At 37.2% G+C, this 17,885-nt stretch overlaps 3 protein-coding genes and 2 long non-coding RNA genes across 6 annotated transcripts; 2 read left to right on the top strand and 3 right to left on the bottom strand.

The window, feature by feature from the left end:
* Positions 1–85: 85 nt before the first annotated feature.
* LOC135165225 (DDB1- and CUL4-associated factor 12 homolog) lies at positions 86–5,083 on the top strand. The gene is made up of 7 exons (XM_064126314.1): positions 86–226; positions 368–509; positions 1,264–1,719; positions 1,930–2,160; positions 2,318–2,602; positions 2,876–3,041; positions 3,202–5,083. Exons 2-7 carry the CDS (start codon positions 424–426, stop codon positions 3,355–3,357), a joined length of 1,380 nt encoding a protein of 459 aa, XP_063982384.1. The 5' UTR covers positions 86–226; positions 368–423; the 3' UTR covers positions 3,358–5,083.
* Positions 2,008–2,816, bottom strand: LOC135165235 (uncharacterized). Its single transcript, XR_010299454.1, has 3 exons — positions 2,802–2,816; positions 2,329–2,728; positions 2,008–2,150 (listed from the first exon to the last, which is right to left on the bottom strand). It is a non-coding gene; the product is annotated as an uncharacterized LOC135165235 (long non-coding RNA).
* Positions 5,084–5,233: 150 nt separating the features above from the next.
* On the bottom strand, positions 5,234–14,621 carry LOC135165231 (tumor necrosis factor alpha-induced protein 8-like protein). 2 transcript variants are annotated; one of them, XM_064126328.1, is made up of 4 exons: positions 14,482–14,621; positions 9,424–9,502; positions 7,827–8,095; positions 5,234–7,607 (listed from the first exon to the last, which is right to left on the bottom strand). In XM_064126328.1, exons 2-4 carry the CDS (start codon positions 9,479–9,481, stop codon positions 7,254–7,256), a joined length of 681 nt encoding a protein of 226 aa, XP_063982398.1. In that variant the 5' UTR covers positions 9,482–9,502; positions 14,482–14,621; the 3' UTR covers positions 5,234–7,253. The 2 variants fall into 2 exon arrangements, with proteins under 2 accessions (XP_063982398.1, XP_063982399.1); XM_064126329.1 differs by lacking the exon at positions 14,482–14,621 and adding an exon at positions 8,399–8,511 and having other exon boundaries at positions 9,424–9,458.
* On the top strand, positions 9,422–16,097 carry LOC135165234 (uncharacterized). The gene is made up of 4 exons (XR_010299453.1): positions 9,422–9,619; positions 9,858–10,826; positions 12,487–15,865; positions 15,958–16,097. It is a non-coding gene; the product is annotated as an uncharacterized LOC135165234 (long non-coding RNA).
* LOC135165229 (geranylgeranyl transferase type-1 subunit beta) lies at positions 15,396–17,106 on the bottom strand. The gene is made up of 3 exons (XM_064126326.1): positions 16,555–17,106; positions 15,954–16,314; positions 15,396–15,728 (listed from the first exon to the last, which is right to left on the bottom strand). The coding sequence occupies exons 1-3, from the start codon at positions 17,104–17,106 to the stop codon at positions 15,610–15,612; spliced, it is 1,032 nt and encodes a 343-aa protein (XP_063982396.1). The 3' UTR covers positions 15,396–15,609.
* Between the last annotated feature and the right edge of the window lie 779 nt (positions 17,107–17,885).

Here is a 17,885-nt window from a genome sequence, read left to right as displayed (position 1 = left end):
TCAACTTCGTACGCAGCGGACTGTTGTGATGATAATTGTGATATTCAGAGACTCGTCTGAGACATTTCCGTGCAGTCGAGTACAGTGAGTGGATTTTTTCACGGTGAGAAAGTGCTTTTGGAGTTGGTACAAGGGAGGAATTTCAGGCCGAGGAGCTTGATGGGAGTGAGGACAAGACAATTGCGCTTGGGATCGACATATTACGAGAGCATTTTTGCTGTACAAGGTACATTCAACTTTCATAATAAGTTTAATGTTTGTTTCTGATCTCTGGACGTGTCACTGAGGGAATCGTTATCTGTCAATTATGAGGGCTTTTATCTGTAATTGGGGTCAGTTTTGTGAATACAATTAATGTTTTCTGCAGGGATTTAAGGGCTTTCGACGTATTCAAGATACTGAAAATACTTGGAGAAGGAAAGGATGGCTGAAACGCAGAAGATGAGGATTTATGGAAGACATCCTCCTTGTGCCAGCCTCAGCAGGCTCGAGGAGAGGAGGGCCAGAAGGTATTGCATGATTATTACATTATTTTTCGGAATTCGCATGTTTGCTGTCGTGTTATAAGACTTTGAAAAACCTGGAGATTTGAGGATATTTATGGAAAAAGGATAACACTAAAAAAATTAGGCGTTGTCAACTGACAGACGCTTATCTATTTCGTGTTTTTAAAAAATCAAGCTAATCTTAAAACCGCGATCCCCAGAGTGTTTCTTGATGACTAATTTTGCTTCAGTATTAAAAGTTTCAAAAGATTGTTGGTTAAAATCATTAAAAAGGTTAAAATTCTTGCCCTGTTGAACTGAATCCAAAAATGGTTTAAGTGATTTTTTGATCAATTCTTCGTTTTTTGTTTCATTCGAGTCATTTCATGAAGAACAAATAGATTGAATACATTTTTCCGCAATAATTATGGTATTTTCTGGTGTGGATTATTTCACTCTGGTATGAGTGCACCAGGAAGTACGACTTTTCACGATTGTTTGATATTTTTTCACGTGCATTTTTGTTCATTTCACATTATCAGGAAATTTGAATTGTAATATGAGGGACTGGCCATTTTTTCTTTCATTTCATCGTCTCTCACACACACAAGGTATGTGAGAGACGGTATGATTCATCTACCATTTTCCATTAAATTTCTCGGTTTACTCTAAAAAATTTTAAGACGACAATTTTCTTCCCACGAGTATTAAATTAAAAAATTGAATTTCATTGTAATATTTCTCTTCCCTGAATTCTAAATCTCTTTCTATTCTTCAGATTGGCTCTGCGTCTAGAAAGAAACAGAAAGCCGGACAAACCCGAGGATTTTGTCTGCTATGAGTCAAGTGACGATGAAGAGGAGACAGTCATCGAGGCAAGACAGTACCTCCGTACTTCCTTCAATTTCGTTGACTACGTGCGGGCGAGGGAAACTAATACAAGAGAAGTTAGGAAAATAAATCAGGAGTATGGGTCTAGACACATCCTCACTCACGACCTGTTCAAGGAATACTCAGTCAGCCTGAACAACATGAATAAGGTGTTTTGTTCGCAATGGCTGAGCGATCGTCAAGTGGTCTTCGGGACCAAGTGTAATAAACTCATGGTGTACGATGTTGCTACTCAGAAATTGGATCAGATACCTTCGTTGCACGGGAGACAGGGTAACTCCAATGGTGGACCAGTTGCGGAGACGCAAGCTGGCATTCATTCAGTTCAAATAAATCCTTCGAGGTAATTTATTCAATTCATTTCCCAATATTTCATTCCTATGAATTTTTCATGCTTCCTTTTTCCGTTGTTGATAAGGAGGAAAATATCCAAATTACAAAGAAAAGTTATTTTAAATACATTTATTCAACTGCTGCGTTGTCCATTTTTTATAGATTTTTCAAAATTTATTTCTTTGCTATGTACTGACGATAAAAAATTATTTATCAATAGGACGTTACTGAGCACTGGTGCGCGTCACAGCAATGAAATAGCGATTTATCGATTACCAACATTGGATCCTGTATGTGTTGGAGAGACAGGACACAGGGATTGGGTCTTTGATATGTGTTGGTTGGACGACGAATTTCTTGTCTCTGGCTCAAGGGATACAAAAATGGCACTCTGGCACATCAATAGCAATCTCGCAGAGGCACCTGATAAGGCGGATGTGCCTACACATAGGTAATTTCAGTAGAAAAATCTCTCTGTCTGTGTTCCAACTCGGAAAAGAATTATTGAATATCTTTTATCTATAAATTTCCACGGAATTTTCAATCATATCCGTAGAGTTTAACACATAAAAGAGGGTGAATAATTCGAAAATATATTTTTTTCGCAGATTGATCTCACCAGTGAGTGTGAAAGAATGCAAATCAGCTCAGAAAGTCCGGGCCTTGGTCTTCAATAAGGCTTACAATGAAATAGCAGCACTGTCGTTAAACAGTTTTATCCATATTTGGTCTGCAGAGACATTTAAACAGAAAATATCTAGAAAACTGCCCGCTTGCCAGGAGAACGTCTGTCTCGCTGTCCAAGATGATGGCGTTTATGCCGTGGGATGTCGTTCATATACGCTTCTCTTAGATGCTAGAACACTCCAGCCTGTCAAGAAGATCCCTTCTAGGTCCGTACACATTTGATTACTCTTTTGAACTCAATTTAATGTAGAAATCAACTGGGAACGTTCAGTGAACAGACATATTGTTCATCTAATTATCTTAATGATTGGTCACAAGGAATATTGAGTGACCTACTGCAATTATGATTGAAGTAATTGATTTATTGTAGTCATATTCATTGGAGCACAATGAATCATGTATCACCTGGAGTTTTAGTGTCACTACAGAGTTTATCGAAAGAATCGTCAATAATTAAATTATTTATTGTTCTAAAACAGATATAGCGGGTGTGGGATAAGGTCTGCAAGCTTCCAGGGATCGGTACTGACAATAGGTACTGGCTTAGGCATGCTCATGTTCTATGATATAAGAGCACAGAAGTATTTAGAGTCATCGATAAATTCTAATCGTACTGTAGTTCTGAAGGCATCAAAAGGATATGTGGTATGTATTTTGTTCAGTAATTGAGTAAATGATAGCCTTTTGCAAGAAAATTCATGCTTTGTATTTTTCTTATTATGAATTACGTTGAAAATAAAAGTTTAAATGGTAATGCAATCACAAAAGTAAAGCAAATACGTAACGTTTTCCATGAACTCCATAGTTTCCTGACGAGGAGTACATCGATGGCTTCCAGAACGTCAAATACACCCCAGCAATCTACACTCACTGTTACGATCAATCAGGGACACGACTCTTCACCGCTGGAGGTCCACTGCCAGCCAATTTGTATGGAAATTACGCTGGCCTTTGGCAGTAGATACTCTCAATGGGGTGTTGGATCACATCCACATCCGGCTCGATTTGTTACTAAGGTATGAAACCGATAGGAACTGCATCACAAAGGTACCACCCTGAGACTTAAGATGTCTTCTCTTAATTCAAGAAGAGAATTAAATCGAGAGCTTTCAGGATCATAATTATTGGTTTCCTCTGCATAATAGCTAGACGAGTGTGAAAAACATTAATGTTTTTTTTTCTCATGTAAAAAAGCAGGAATACAATTTTCAAGCAACCTTTGTTATTTCGTAATTAATTTGAAATTAGTTTAACGTTGTAAATACTTTGAACTTCATTTTTAGATGCATGAAATCATAAACGATGATGAAGCATCATTAAAGTGATCGTTGATTTAAGAAAACATAAGACTTATTTTTAATGTGATTTTTTCTGGTTAGAAAAATCACTTTTGGTGATAGAAGTAAAACTAAACATTAGTCGAATAACGAAATGTTCGAGTGTCTGTTGGTCTCCAGCGGGGGTATGCATTAGCTTAGATAATTCAATTGTAGTTCAATTATTCAATTATAGAAACAAAATTAACACTCAACGATTTTTGTTGGAAAAGGAGAAAGAACGATTTTTTTATTGCAATTGAAAAAATAGGTTGAGTGATTGAATTGAGTTAATAGCTCGACCTAAAAATTGGCGCATGGCTCACATATTCATTAGCCCTTATCAGTAATTACTAGGTTAAGATGTGACATTAATGTGTAATCCAGAAGTGCTCGGATGGCTTTCGTATTTATTGATATTAAATTGTTATTTTTAAGAGATAATATTGTCATTTTATGAATAATCGTATTAATCTTAAAAGATGGAATGAGTTGAGTGGAATGAATGAGCCTGTGATTATGTTGATAAAAAGTGGATTTAGAAGATCTATATTAGTTATATTTTACCAAAACTATCTTGCGAGCCGAACACTTATGAAAAAATACAACTATTTAATTTTATTTACTACTTTAATGCGAATTGCGTACCTACGATTTTAAAAATTATTCTACAACTAGCGAGTTTAGAGAAAAATGGGTGGAGATAATTTCTGAGACAATTACTTGTCTAACATATCCACACTTGATTTGTATCTTGACTCACTGATAATTTTCTATAGAATTAATAGTTTGGAAGGTGCCTACAAATTAAACGTACATTATTCCGTGAATTTCTTTGGGATGAGTGGATTTACTAGAGAATGTCAAGAGATTTTTTTTCTGCGAATGAAATTCCTCCCAAAAGGGTCCTCGAAAATACTTTGAATGTAATTTCTTCTTATTCTGTTCCACTCAACCGCAGATGGAAATATTCGATTAAGAAAGCATGGTGACTGGATTAAGAAGATAGTACTGCACCGTAATTCTGAAGATATGGAAATCACCGTAATGAATATTGTTAACCAAGTGGTTGATGTAAAATATGAATCAATGGCGAGATGAATTAAGTGCCAATTATGATTTCGCAAACGAATGAATGACGATAAATTGTCGGAATAATTGATCGATTCTATAAAAGGTAGGAGAATGCTTAACCCATCCGTCGAGTGAATCTGGTGGCAGTTTGTGTGTTGGACTTCCGTTTTGTATACTTGAATTTGAGTGGGTGGAACGACAACTTCGACTGTGAGTGTTATTTTGTATTTAAATACCGTGCAATTCAATTATCAAATAATGGCAGTGACATTCTTGTAAATAAACTATTCCCACCTACATGCTGCATTGAATTCAATTATTCACATGATTTTATTCCTTCATGTTCATTAATTAATTTTAACAAATCAATAAATTTAGTAATTAATTTACGATGACTTCATACCATTTTATCTCAAGATTTTTTCGAATTAATAAAAAGCGAACATGTGATTTTTCTTTACAAATAATTTATTCGTGGTAAAACGATATGGTAATACATCACATAAATATACAATTCTTAATAGTAATGCATCGAATCACTGTGTAAAGGTCGTGTATAATTTCTTCAAAAACGAATACGTCTACAAAATCACAAATTAAATTGATTATTCAAAATTCTTCATCTATTTATTGGTTATCGTTTTGATCTTGAATTTTACTAACAACGAACGAAATGTGTCCATCAATCTTTGGTCGGAGAAAGATGGGGATATGTCGAGCACATTCAAACATTGCAATTTTGTCCAATTACAAACATTGAATTCCTATTTTAAAAAATTAAACACGTAATTTGAGCCACTTCAGTTATTAGTTCTCTTTGATAAGCTCATTGGTGATACAGCATTCACGTATGTTTTTGGTTTTTTCGATTGATTTAATGGAGCATCAATCCACCTTTCCTTTGTAGTAATTGAAATTCATTGGGAAAGTTATTAAAAAAATCCTGACTAAAGTAATATTTGGATGAAAATTAATATGGGTTTACAGGTCAGTTTCTGGACGATGTCAACTGTCATTCAACTCTCCATGAAAAAATAGTTGAAACATTTCTAGTCAGCTAAGAAGACGCTAGACTTCAATTTGTTATTTGACATTAACATTCTTCAACACTTCTATCGATGAGTGTCATTGCATTCAACTTCGTGTCACCAATTATCTTTTACTGACCGATATTTACTAAATAAACGAGATAGGGCTCAGTCGACTGGATATTTGGGGGGTAACTGATGATTATTTTGTAATTTTGATTTCAAATTATTTTTTCCTGCTGCTTAAAGTAGTTTTGAAGACATGGAAGCGAGCAAATTTGCATTTAAAGGATTCTACCACTTCAAATCCTATCGCAAAGAAATACAGATGCATCATAAGAGCAGTGAGTTTCGTCCAAAAATATTAAATAGTAATTCCGCTTGACAATTTACAAAATGTGCCAGAAATAGCGATATTTGGGCATTAAACATACTTTTCATCTCGTCGCCTCTTTCCTTGGAGAATTTCAATGTCGAAAACACCCGTTAGTGATACCATAATAAAGTAAGGCAAATAAAATATAAATAAACGTCTGGAAAAACTAATCTAGGCTATAATACATATAAACAAATATTATACAAAATCGAAAGTCCCTCTGGCTCCTGGATTTGCAATCAATCGAAATACAATCGATTTTCAACGCACATCAGCTTCTGTTCACACCACAAAAACTAACATATCATAAATGTTTTCATCCCTCTCTCTCTCTCATGCAATGATGACTCCTCTATCTCTTGTCATTACAATGAGATAAACTTATGACATATGCGTGTGCGCGACTCGAGACTGCGACTGGGTCAAAGACAATGGATGTGAAATCGAGCGGCTACTGAATAGTGAGGGCATAAGGCTCACTCGTCTATTTCTCTTTTTATTGTTATCGTGCGAAGTGGTTTGCGGTGAGGAAAAATAAATTCTATGAATTTGACATTATGGAATGAGGAGATGAGTCACTTTGTTTCTATTCCTTCACTAATCAATCTAATTTGATATCGAGGAATGACGGCGCATCAGAGGAAATTCAACAGAATTTGCGGATTCATATAAACTGATGAAAATAAATCGTTTTCATTGTTCATCATTCATTATTCCAAAGTTTCCCTCATACAAGCTGAGGAAAATTGTTTTCGTCCATACCTTAAGGTTCTAGCACTCGTGCTAATCAACTGAATCGATAAACATCATATTTCAAGTATGATTTGTCTGAATGTTGGGGTCAACTGACCAGTTTTCGAATTGACCCAGTCATTAAACTAATTTGGTACTTTTCGTAGAACACTTTTTTAATCAAAAATGTTTCTTGTGATTTTTCCAATGGCAACATCGTTGCGAAATTTCCAAGTGTTTTGGTAAAAATTTCTAGTTCTATTGGTCATGGTATTGACTAATCCTCTCATTCCATCAAACTAATGGCTCCCTTTTCTTCCAATCGATTAAATCAAAGATGCCCAGCATCAAGTGCTTTATTCACGTCTGCAACCAGCAAACCAAGATTTTGACGGTGTTCAGAGTCCTGTCTAAACACGGCGTCCAGAAAATCTGGATTGGTGAGAAAATCAAAGATCATATCACACCGGTCCTGCGATTTGTCGGTGAGATGGGGTTTAATTAGGGATATTATGGCTGTCCTGCAGCGCTCCAGGGATCTCGTTAAGTACAAACGATCAAAACTAAATTCCAGCTCGTGGAAGGAGACAACTGCCATTGCTGTCGCTCTCAGGCTCGTTCTTATCTCATTGATTTTCGCCTCGTCGGATGGACCCAATTGTTGATTACGCTGTAATAATCCTATCTGGAAATTTAATGACCGATTTGAATTAATGGCATCCCTAGATGAGATGAGATATTTGTGTGATTATTGTTATTGAACTGTCACGAAATTTCCCGTTAAAATCCGGAGAAGTTTTCCAGACCCAGGAAAAAATAGTTGATTGGAATTCCTCATCTGCCAGATCTTCTCTGATTTGTCAACGAAGCTCAACTGATTATCATAATGACGGTCTTGTCTTACCTTAATTGACAATTTGACGATATTCTTGAGGACTTTCTCCGGCTGCTTCTTGTCCATATCCGCATGGCTCTTGGCGACTCTCTCCATGAGTTTGAACAAATTATCAAGTAGTGATGTTGTTGCATCATCGATGAACAGTGATCTTCCAGCTCCGGTGGAAACAACACGTCCGAGCAATTTTTTCTGCGCCCTGAGACCTAAATCTCGAGCTCTACTACTTGCACCACTTGCTGGGTATAGTCCACCCCCCGTAGCTGCCGACTGCATCACTGCGAATCATAAAAACTCATCAACTGGTTTAAATTATGAATTGAGAAGAAAGAAAGTGAGGAGATTATTCTTTCAAATATTTCAATGTAATTTGGTGATTGAATCAATCCACAATCAACTTGAAAAAAGAAAAATTCAGAAAACAGCGATAGAAATATTATTTTTTGGAATATGGTCCAATGAATTGTAATTTTGGTTTGTAAATAATAAACAAACAACGATCACCTGATTCTTACTCGATAGGTCCTCTCCTCTGTCAGTATCAATTAATTAAATGTAATGACTTCAATTAATCCACTCACCGTCGTACATTAGTGCAGTCGACCTCCTGTTGTTCGTAAATTCAATTTGAAAAATGAAATAAACGTGCAGAAATGCTTTTTAACGAAAAAGACAATGAAGAACACTCAGCGAACTAAAAATAGAAAAGTTTATGAAAAATTAAATGAAGAAATTATAAACACAATGGACTCATATGTTGGGATAAACGAGGAGAATAATAACACAAGTTTATGGGGTTCATGGACAAATCTGACTGGTCAATCTATAGTTCTTTTAGAAGGAAATTGCATGTCATTGACCGAAGGCCATTTCTGATCAGATTATTGTGGGTCAGTGAAAAATGACACCTCCAAAAGAATCCCCCCTGACTCTTATCGTTATCTGACTGTCATGAAGTTTGAAATTCAGGACAAGTAATCCTTAATGAAAGGGTCTAAGTGCCTTATGAATTGGGGTGAATTTCAGGTGCCAGAAGGGGAGAAATTAAGTCAGGAAATTCTTGAATAATATCTTGGCTGATGCGAATTCCGATTGAAAATCGATGATCGCTTCTTTAACATTTCAGCGTGGTGGGAATAGCATTGGCCTAATGAGCTAGTTGGATCGATACTCTGTCAATCGATAGTGAGCCTAATATTGGCCATGTCCCTTATGTTGGCAAATGCGGCCCGAGGGTATGCGTCGAACCACAAATAATTAGAAAACGGTAAATTTACGGATGACTAGACATATTGAGAATTACCGTTGTTTCTCAAGGTTTGGACATTGACGGGGAGTTGTTAAAAAATAAGTAATGTCACCAGTGGGATAAATTGCATAAATAGTCAAGATGTCTTAGGTAGTGAAATGAAAAAATTAATGAATTGCTCACGAATTTAATAAAGAAATTAGTGATATGTCACTTAGTGTCGTGGAAAATAACAACACGAATGTCCTAAATGAGACATAATCCTAGATGACGGAGGAAGCTGCTTAATCATAGGACAATTTCCAAGTTTCAAAAGGCTAGTTAAATCACGGTATGATATATTCACACGACATGTACCTTGGTTGCAGTCGGTAACAGCTACCAGATGATAGAGTAACCAACTCTGCAACTCCATCACAGCAGTGCCCCACGCCACCTGAAAGCAAAGTTTTCCATGGAATACCAATTAATGTTTTCACAAGGTCAACATTACATAGTTTAATTCATCCCAAAGTTTCAGTCAAATGCACGCTATTCAGCCATTTACACTTCGGTGAGTCCAATTTCAGTTTTAACAATGTCAAGGACTCATGGAAAGTTCTCTATTATTGACGTAAAACGATTGATTTCCATTCGATGGATAGAGAAATGGAATTCTGTCATGAGAGGTTAAAATGAACGTGTGGAAAAATCCTAATAATTTTTGTTCGATTAAAGATATGATACACATAACCAATAATAATGAATTCGATAGTTTTTCTTCTCAAAAACTAATGGCCCATTAAATGTAGGAGACCGTGTGAGCTTCAAAGGAAATTCCAATGTCAAAGCATCCCTGGACACCCCATGACGTTCTGTTGAAAGCTCATTAAATCCCTAGAGTCTCTTAATCATCAACTAATCCGAGGATGAATGGAGAAGAGTGTACAAATGTATTGTTTTCCGTCAACAGGAGCAAGGACATATCTCATTAGAGTCACGCATCTCGATGACAAATGGAGATTACAGCGAATAGAGCTCCAAAGCTCCGGCCCAACCCTTAATTGCCCTTGTCACGTATGGAAAAATTCAAGGGGACATCCCAGCTCGTCAAATGTCACAAAAAACTTCTGAATAAACGATAAATTAGTCGGAAGTTCAGACCAATCGATGCCTAAGAAGGCAATTGATCTTTAAAATTACAACAAATTTAGATTTTCTTCAGATTTTTTAGAAATGGAAACAGTGGAATTTACCAATGACTTCATGAGTATTTCCCAACCTTTTCTGTTTCTAAAAAGGTGTTGCCAGCAGTTCCTAATCAAGAAGCCATTATTTTTTCATACTCAAATTCTTGTAAAGGATTCAACATATTTGAAAACGATTGGGATTTTTATTTAACGATTTGATTTTTACGAGAGGAGAAGAAGCACGCAAATATTATTAGTATTCTGTTGTTGTAGAGTCCTCGAGGTGAACGAGGGCAAATCCAATAGAAATTCCAAGAGAATTCTCCAGCGACTGCGTGAAGATTTTCTCTCGATTTTTTTTGTACATGCTCTCATCCCCCGCTGCCAGTTGCCACCGGGGAGATACCACGAGTATTGGTTTATCCGTTGGTTTTTCACAGCTGAAATACCTGGTGAATAAAGGCAAGGGGTAACCATGATGGGTTTGGGAGAAGACTATCGATTCGATGTTCAAGAGGATGGGAACGTCAAGGCAAGCTAGCACCATATTGCTGGGTCTACATCTCTGGAGAATTTCGTGTAACTTTTAAAGTGAGTTTAACCCGAAATTCAGAGACGAAAAAAAGTGATAGACATTTGAAACTTATGAGCATATTATTCGGGAAATCCCCCTTAACTTTAATTAAATTGGTTCATGAAATACACAAAAATCTCCCGACATTTTGTGTAAAATTGTCCTTTCCTGCAAATAACGTCCCCTTACGATATTTGCAATTAATTCACTCAGTTGTTTTACATTTGTTTTTGTGGACAACTAAACGCCTTCAGTATAAATTATTCAAAAATGCAAATATTTTAATATCCGATGAAAACCGAACGTGCTATTCCCTTGAAATATGATACCAGTTAATTAATCAACACTTGATCTCCTCAAACAATCAATTAAGCCTTCAGTAACTCGGGGCATTCAACGGATGCACCGAGGAAACTCGAAGAATTTGCTTTCATCACATCCAAATCGATGGGTCATGGCCACTTGTTCCAGTAGTTGTACTGTACGTCAAGTTTACGTCGATATAATTTCACTAAAAGCCCACCCACCTGTTTCCCCACCTTCCCCTTGGTCTGCGTTCGTGTCTCAAGACCCATTAGCACATGTATTCATATATTGCATGTGCTGGAAGCCCATCAAACTGGCGTAATGAATGAGACTTGTTGTCGGCCGTTCTGGATATACTTGAGGCAATTTACTGCGTCAAAGAAACCCGTTTATTTATCTTTACACGTGCGGTTGGTTGAATAAACTCTTGAGAGTACTTTTGAGAATTCAATTTTACCGTCTGTGATTTTTTCCTCGTTCATCCAATCAAAACTTCTCTCAATTCTCTAGTGTTGCATCTGAGGATTGAACAGAGGTGAACGCGAATAAAAAAAGTTTTTTTAAGGATCAGGTAAATGTACTTCGCTTGTTGATGCTTATTGAGTGGCTTTGCCAGATTATTTGAACGAAGGCTTTTATCAGCTTGGAAATTCAAATTTTTTCTCATATTTATGGCTCAATAACTTTCCATTTTATGTGAAAATTCTGTTCTTGTGGAATCGTGCTATGACACGATTCATTCTTAATCCATAAGTATAAACTTGACTGCGAGGAATATTATACAAAAACGAAAAAGAATAAGGATTATATAAATGTATATTTTTTAAAAATTGAAGGGGGTGAAATAAAATATTCTGACTATGCAACTTCCATAATTCTTTTCGTTTTGTTATCTATGGGATACATAATCCGGGTTCGCAGGGAAATTGGAGAAAATTGAAGTCGATGGAAGTGCCCCATCTAACTCTTATCATGTTACAGTATGAGTGGCCTTGTTTATTACAATGGTCTGAACATTGTGTATCAATTTGACGATGTTCAGGCCATTATTGTACATTATGGAGATTTTCAAGAGAATACCCATATTTATTTTATACATTCAGAATAAATTTCGCGTACTGATATGCGTAAGTTATTGAGGAAAATATTGATAAAAAAAATTCTCCAAAACACGAAGACGTTGTGAAAATTCATAAATGTAAACTTTCAATAATTTTTCAATTTTTCATAAGGGCGAAGCAGCTCTCGATTTGAAATAATCGCATTGAAAACTTCTCTTGACGTCTGACTCGACTTTTGGAAAGTTTTGACTGTGAAAGTTGATGAGCAACTAGTTCTTGAATGTCACATAATAAAACATTGTCTGTGTAGTTGTCCGTGAAGTAACATCACCCCACTTGGGCAGGAATACGTCGGGGCAGGTGGTTGGAAGCCTGAGGTAGATTTAATTCGAGTTTTGCCCCGTGCCTTGGTACCCAGCTGTCGAGCAACAGCTGCGTTGAATTGAGAGGGAGGGCTGAACAAGGGATGCAGTTGAGAGTCAACGGTTGCCGTCAGATCTGAGCTTCAACAATAAAACTTTAACGAGACTCAACCAGAGAACCAGAAGTCCAAGCAAGAAGAATAAAAGTGAAAAATAGATGGTGGAGATAAAACAACGGAGAGGAGAAAAATTCAGAGGAATTCAGGGTGTGTTGGGACAAACCCTTGAGCTTTCTGGATCATCTCGAGACGGGGATAATGATTCTCACATCTAGGGCACGTGCCTGAGGGTATTTCACTGTTTTTCTTTCCGACTTTACGAAGCCAACGGTATTTCACGGTTGACTATAACGTCAAAGGCAGTCAATACGAAAAGAAAAAAATTATTCAGACTTGTGTATTATTATTCACTAACATTTATGCAGTGATGGAACGGCATTTTTTGTTATTTTTATGTGACGTTTGTCGGTGGCTGTTACGCTCTGTCTATTTGTATGACAAAAAACGCTTTTTAATGAAGGGAAGCACAATTAACGTAGTTTTGGGAGGCTAGCGACGGGTGGTGATGGGGTTTATTCAATCTCGTGGAAAGATATCTCAAATTTTTGGAAGAAATGGAAACTGACGTTTATAGTTACGTGTCCGTCGATGAAAAAATGAAAAGTTAGTGGATTATTATAAATTATGATGCCAAGGAAGGGATTTGATTGAGGAAAATATCACACAACCATTTTTATAAAAAATTCCGCGAGCTGAAGAAATCGTAATTCCTTTTCAATGGTTTCCCAGGCTCTCATAATTTCTAGATAATTTTGATACTTTCCCGTATGGAAAAGAATATCAAGAACCTTTTCTCTTGGATGTGATTGCACATTGAGGAAAAAACTCCAGGAAAATGATAGTGTCGCACGTCAATGCAACTCTACATTTTTTAGTTTTCTAGTCAAAATTGTTGCTATTATCTACGAGAATGAAGAAATAAGAGTATCTTCGAGGGTTGTCCAATAAATTTTGATTCTAAACGCTGAACTCAGAAATCGAATCAATCGTTTGTGAACGATTTTGAGTTGTTTTCAGAACATTTCTAGGGTTTCTTCTACAAAACTGTTGTTGTTATGAATTGCAGTGAACAATTGATTCACATTCAGAAAAAAAAATTATGCCCTGCAGAATGAAATTTCCAGGGACTCGAATTATACGTTTGCTGTTTCTGCGCTTTGCGTGCCGTTTCACCAATAGTTTTTCTACTTTTTTCCATCTAATATTTGAATAGTTTATGTTTAATTTAATGTTTAATCAATTATGTTTATAATTTATCATTGCATGAGCCAGACCTGTTTCAGCAGTCTATTTTCATCAGAATAGCGAACGAAACAACAAGAGGGAATGATCATCCAATCGACATTTAAATGAAAAACAGAAATAGCATTAAGTAGATTGAAACCGTATGACTTTCAGCGCGGGAACCCTCAACATCCGTCTTCTTCAAGTGATGACTAAATCCCACACACAACGCAAAATTCATTCTACTGACGACATTTACGGGAAAAAATGCGCGTTGTGACTGTGCACGGATGTAGCAAGATAAATACGATAAAGTACGATTATCCTTATCGCGGGGTTTTCAACCGTCGATTAATTGACGTCATTTACACCAGTGGGGATTCATCAGCTAATTAACGAAATTTATCGCTTGGCTGCACACACTCATACGTTTCTACTAATTTTGGAATTAATTTCTTAACGAACAAAAATCCGATTATTTTCATGAATGAACCCACCAATTGACTAATAAAAAATTCACTCTCCCCTCTTTCAAATTGGCTTCAAAAGTGGGACCTTAATTATTCATCCAAAACACGTAAAACATATCCTCTAACTCACCTCGATAATTATTGAGTCGCAAGCGACTCCAAAACGGACGGTGAAAGGTGTCTCTTCCAAGTACGACCGAAATATTTTATCAATTAAATCAATTCCCTGAGTAAAAATTGTCCATTATTCCATAATTGAAACACACCCGGTGTCCTAATTGACGCACAATCACACTCCACTGACGGTTAATTTTGCTGGAGAGGATTTTTTTCAGAATTTCAAATTGTATCCTGACTCGTCGAGAGTCGAACGACGTCTGGGATGTGTGTTGTGATCGTGCATACCGCGAACCCACCCCGGTTGCCATGGTAGTGATCACGGGTGGGGAGACAGTAGAGGAAGGGAGAAGTGGTCACGGTCCGCAGTGATCCGACACGAGAGAGGGTCCATTTGACCCAGTAAATATTCAAAAGACGATGTTTAGTGAACCGGCTCGCAAAAACATTCATAGGACATCATAGTGGACTCGTTGGCACATTCTGTAGAATTTCTATGAAACTTCTTATTGATTTTTGGTTCTTCTACAGAACAATCGAATCGAAAATATTGAACAGAAAAGTTCAATACGATTCACAATTGTGTATTTTAATTTGATAACAATTTCTCCCCACTTGCATATCTGTAGGGAATGAACTTGTCTTCAGTTTTGATTTCTCATAAATATCTCAAAATCTAGGGGCAACGGAAAAATCAACTTCGAGACTTTTTCATAGAACTTATGTTTCCCAACAAAAATGATTATTATGAAATTTCTGTTATTTCCCGTAATTTTTGAGATATTAATCAGAAAATAAGATGGGAGTCAACTCACCTCGTTTTACCACTTCCACTGGAGCTGTAATTTTCACTTTGAAAAATGGGATTAGTCCAACGTTTTGTAAGGATTAGGAAGGGTTTCCTCATGTTAAATACACAAGTACATCTTTTGTGAAGTGTCTCAAAGCATGTTTATTAATTTCTGTTTGGCCATTGTTCACTGACTAATTGTCTGATCATCAATATATTCATTTATCGATTCCATAATACTTGATTCCATTCTCACCATGATTATTGTTGGTATGTAATTGACACACGTCTGAGGTTGTGCGTTGATATGAGTTGTGTTTATACAGGTAATACCGGCGCGATCAAAATTGTCTATTGATTCCATTTTTTGTGCAAGTCCTTGAGGTGTGCATAGGCCCGACTGGAGATATTCAGAGCCGCATTCAAAGGTTGAAGTCCAGCTTCTCCGAGGAGGCTGAGTCCCGAGAGTCCTGCAATATAAATAGAACCATTCCAATCACAGGTCCCAGAGATGTTGTTTATTAGTCATAATCAATAAATGACATGAACTTTCCTTTTTGTTTTATGGATTTGAGGCCTTCCCTTCACCCCCCAGTTACGAGTAAAAGTAAATAAATAAATAAATGATTAAATAAAAATATTAAAACTCCCCCAGACTCACAATCGTCTAACGCAACATTTGAATATCGTCTTACCTAGATAAGTGTGAAGTGGATCAGCCCTCGTGTCATACGACTTTGCGAATCCTCCGATTCTAGTGTCCTGAGTACTCAGCACAAACTCCCGATTCTCTTCAGCACCGGAAAACTGCTGCACATCGAGCATGTGCAGCGTAGCACCAATCCAGAAGCTATAGCAAGTGTCGGTGGGCTTGCCAGGTCTCCCTTGGAAGCCATCACTCTGCCTCATGAGACACCATCGTCTTAAATTCTCCAACTGCTCCCGACTCAGGGCTTTATCGAGTTCGTTCATCAGATAGAGACTTGCAACCGCGCAGAAGGTGGAGCCTCCATGCGACTCCAGGCCTGGACCTTGTCCCATCGCTCCGTCATAGGACTGCAATTATTCTGATGAGAGAATTACGATATTAAACTCCTAAATATTTTGGCCAATGCCAAACAGAATATAAAACTTTGAAGATTTGTTTTTTTATTTGAAGAGTTTCTTTAACAAAGAACAAAGTCAATTTACATTCTTCTATCTTTTTGCTACTGAAATAAATTCCCAAGAGTATTGCATAAAAACTTATAATTTCTCCATCTGGAAATAATACAAATCAATCAGTTCAATACTTACAATGCTCTTGAGGATGTAATCAATAGCCTTATCTTTATCCAGCCCACTCCAGTCATCCAAAATAGCACAGATACAGCAGGCACAGTAGAGAAACCTCATGTCGCTCTCGGAGCCAGTGATCATAGCGATGAAGCAGCCATCGGGGTTCTGGCAGCTCCTTATGCCCTCAATGATGGACTTTTTGTCGACCCTCGACAGATCGTCGCCGAGTGCTAGCAATGTGGCGAGGGCAGTGTAAGTCATCGACAAATGGCCACAGAGATAGTCTGGAATTTGATCAGGAAGCATTGTCGATGCCTGGAAGCCTGACCTGGCCCCTGCCTCTTTGACCTGCAGCCTGTAGATCCACTCCACTGCTCCCAGACGTTCCTCCTCCTTTAGAATGTCCAGCGAGTCCAGGAGATCAAGACCTGATATCGCGAAGAAGCCGAACATCATGCGGTTTGAATCGTACGAGGCCATTTGTGAAGGCATTATCTGGATTATTCGCTTGAAGTACTGAGCGTGACGAAGTTTTTGAAGCTCCTCCGACGGTCTTGTTGGTAGGTCCATTGTGTGATGATTATCGCTGCGACTGTCTCAGCTAGGCGAAATGAAAATACATCAAAATCGTGTTAAATTATTGCTTTATACACAGTATTTTTAATTTCTGAACATTTCATAAATCAGTAATTGTCTAGTGAAGTGGTAAACTAGGATAAGGGTAAGTGAGTAAGTGGATTTCTGAACATAGATGATGATCTCATTAAAAATTGATCATTGAATCACTGAACTTCAGAATTCATCCCTAATGAAACACAAAGTTTTGAAAATCAACAACATGACCTTGAATATCAGGAATTTTTTTGGGGGACCTGTGTCACGCATGACAATTCGTAAAATCGGTTTTGGAAAAATTCTAAAAACGTATTCTGATCTGATTGATGATGATATTCAATTAATGTTGAGAGCCTACCTCGAGTATTTAATATTTTTTGGATTTTTTGGAGCAACTTGTGGATGTCCAAACTCTCACGAATGATCTCTCCCTTCGAAGTTTTTGTAATTATTCCTGACTAGATTGGTGTCACCGCAAAGTTGATTGACTCATGGCTCAGTCCCCTGCGCTCTGCGTCGTTTCAATTTCAGTGAGAATTTCCCCCGGTCGTTATGAGATTGGAGCAAACGAGTCAGTCAATGATATTGAAATAAAAATGAGATAAATAATGAAGGTTCGGAGAGCAGTATCGATACGAAATTACCTAGGTTAATCAACTAGGGATTTTATTCAGCTGAATGTTGTCAGACGTCGTCTGGATTTTAAGCGCGTAATTTGAATGATGTGATCGTCA

This window comes from Diachasmimorpha longicaudata, chromosome 8 (assembly GCF_034640455.1).
Source record: "Diachasmimorpha longicaudata isolate KC_UGA_2023 chromosome 8, iyDiaLong2, whole genome shotgun sequence".
Lineage (NCBI taxonomy): Eukaryota > Metazoa > Arthropoda > Insecta > Hymenoptera > Braconidae > Diachasmimorpha > Diachasmimorpha longicaudata.
This window is presented reverse-complemented; position numbering and strand designations above follow the sequence as displayed.

Excerpts from the sequence above, each read along its gene's own strand:
- LOC135165225 (XM_064126314.1), top strand. The coding sequence starts at position 424 with ATGGCTGAAACGCAGAAGATGAGGATTTATGGAAGACATCCTCCTTGT. Across the intron at positions 510-1,263 it reads GAGGAGAGGAGGGCCAGAAG|ATTGGCTCTGCGTCTAGAAA; the intron begins GTATTGCATGAT and ends TCTATTCTTCAG. Across the intron at positions 2,161-2,317 it reads GCGGATGTGCCTACACATAG|ATTGATCTCACCAGTGAGTG; the intron begins GTAATTTCAGTA and ends TTTTTTTCGCAG.
- LOC135165231 (XM_064126328.1), bottom strand. The coding sequence starts at position 9,481 with ATGGAGTTGCAGAGTTGGTTACTCTATCATCTGGTAGCTGTTACCGAC. Across the intron at positions 8,096-9,423 it reads TGTTACCGACTGCAACCAAG|TGATGCAGTCGGCAGCTACG; the intron begins GTACATGTCGTG and ends TATGATTCGCAG. Across the intron at positions 7,608-7,826 it reads TCGTCAAATTGTCAATTAAG|ATAGGATTATTACAGCGTAA; the intron begins GTAAGACAAGAC and ends TTAAATTTCCAG.
- LOC135165229 (XM_064126326.1), bottom strand. The coding sequence starts at position 17,106 with ATGGACCTACCAACAAGACCGTCGGAGGAGCTTCAAAAACTTCGTCAC. Across the intron at positions 16,315-16,554 it reads ATTACATCCTCAAGAGCATT|TCCTATGACGGAGCGATGGG; the intron begins GTAAGTATTGAA and ends GAATAATTGCAG. Across the intron at positions 15,729-15,953 it reads TCCACTTCACACTTATCTAG|GACTCTCGGGACTCAGCCTC; the intron begins GTAAGACGATAT and ends TTTATATTGCAG.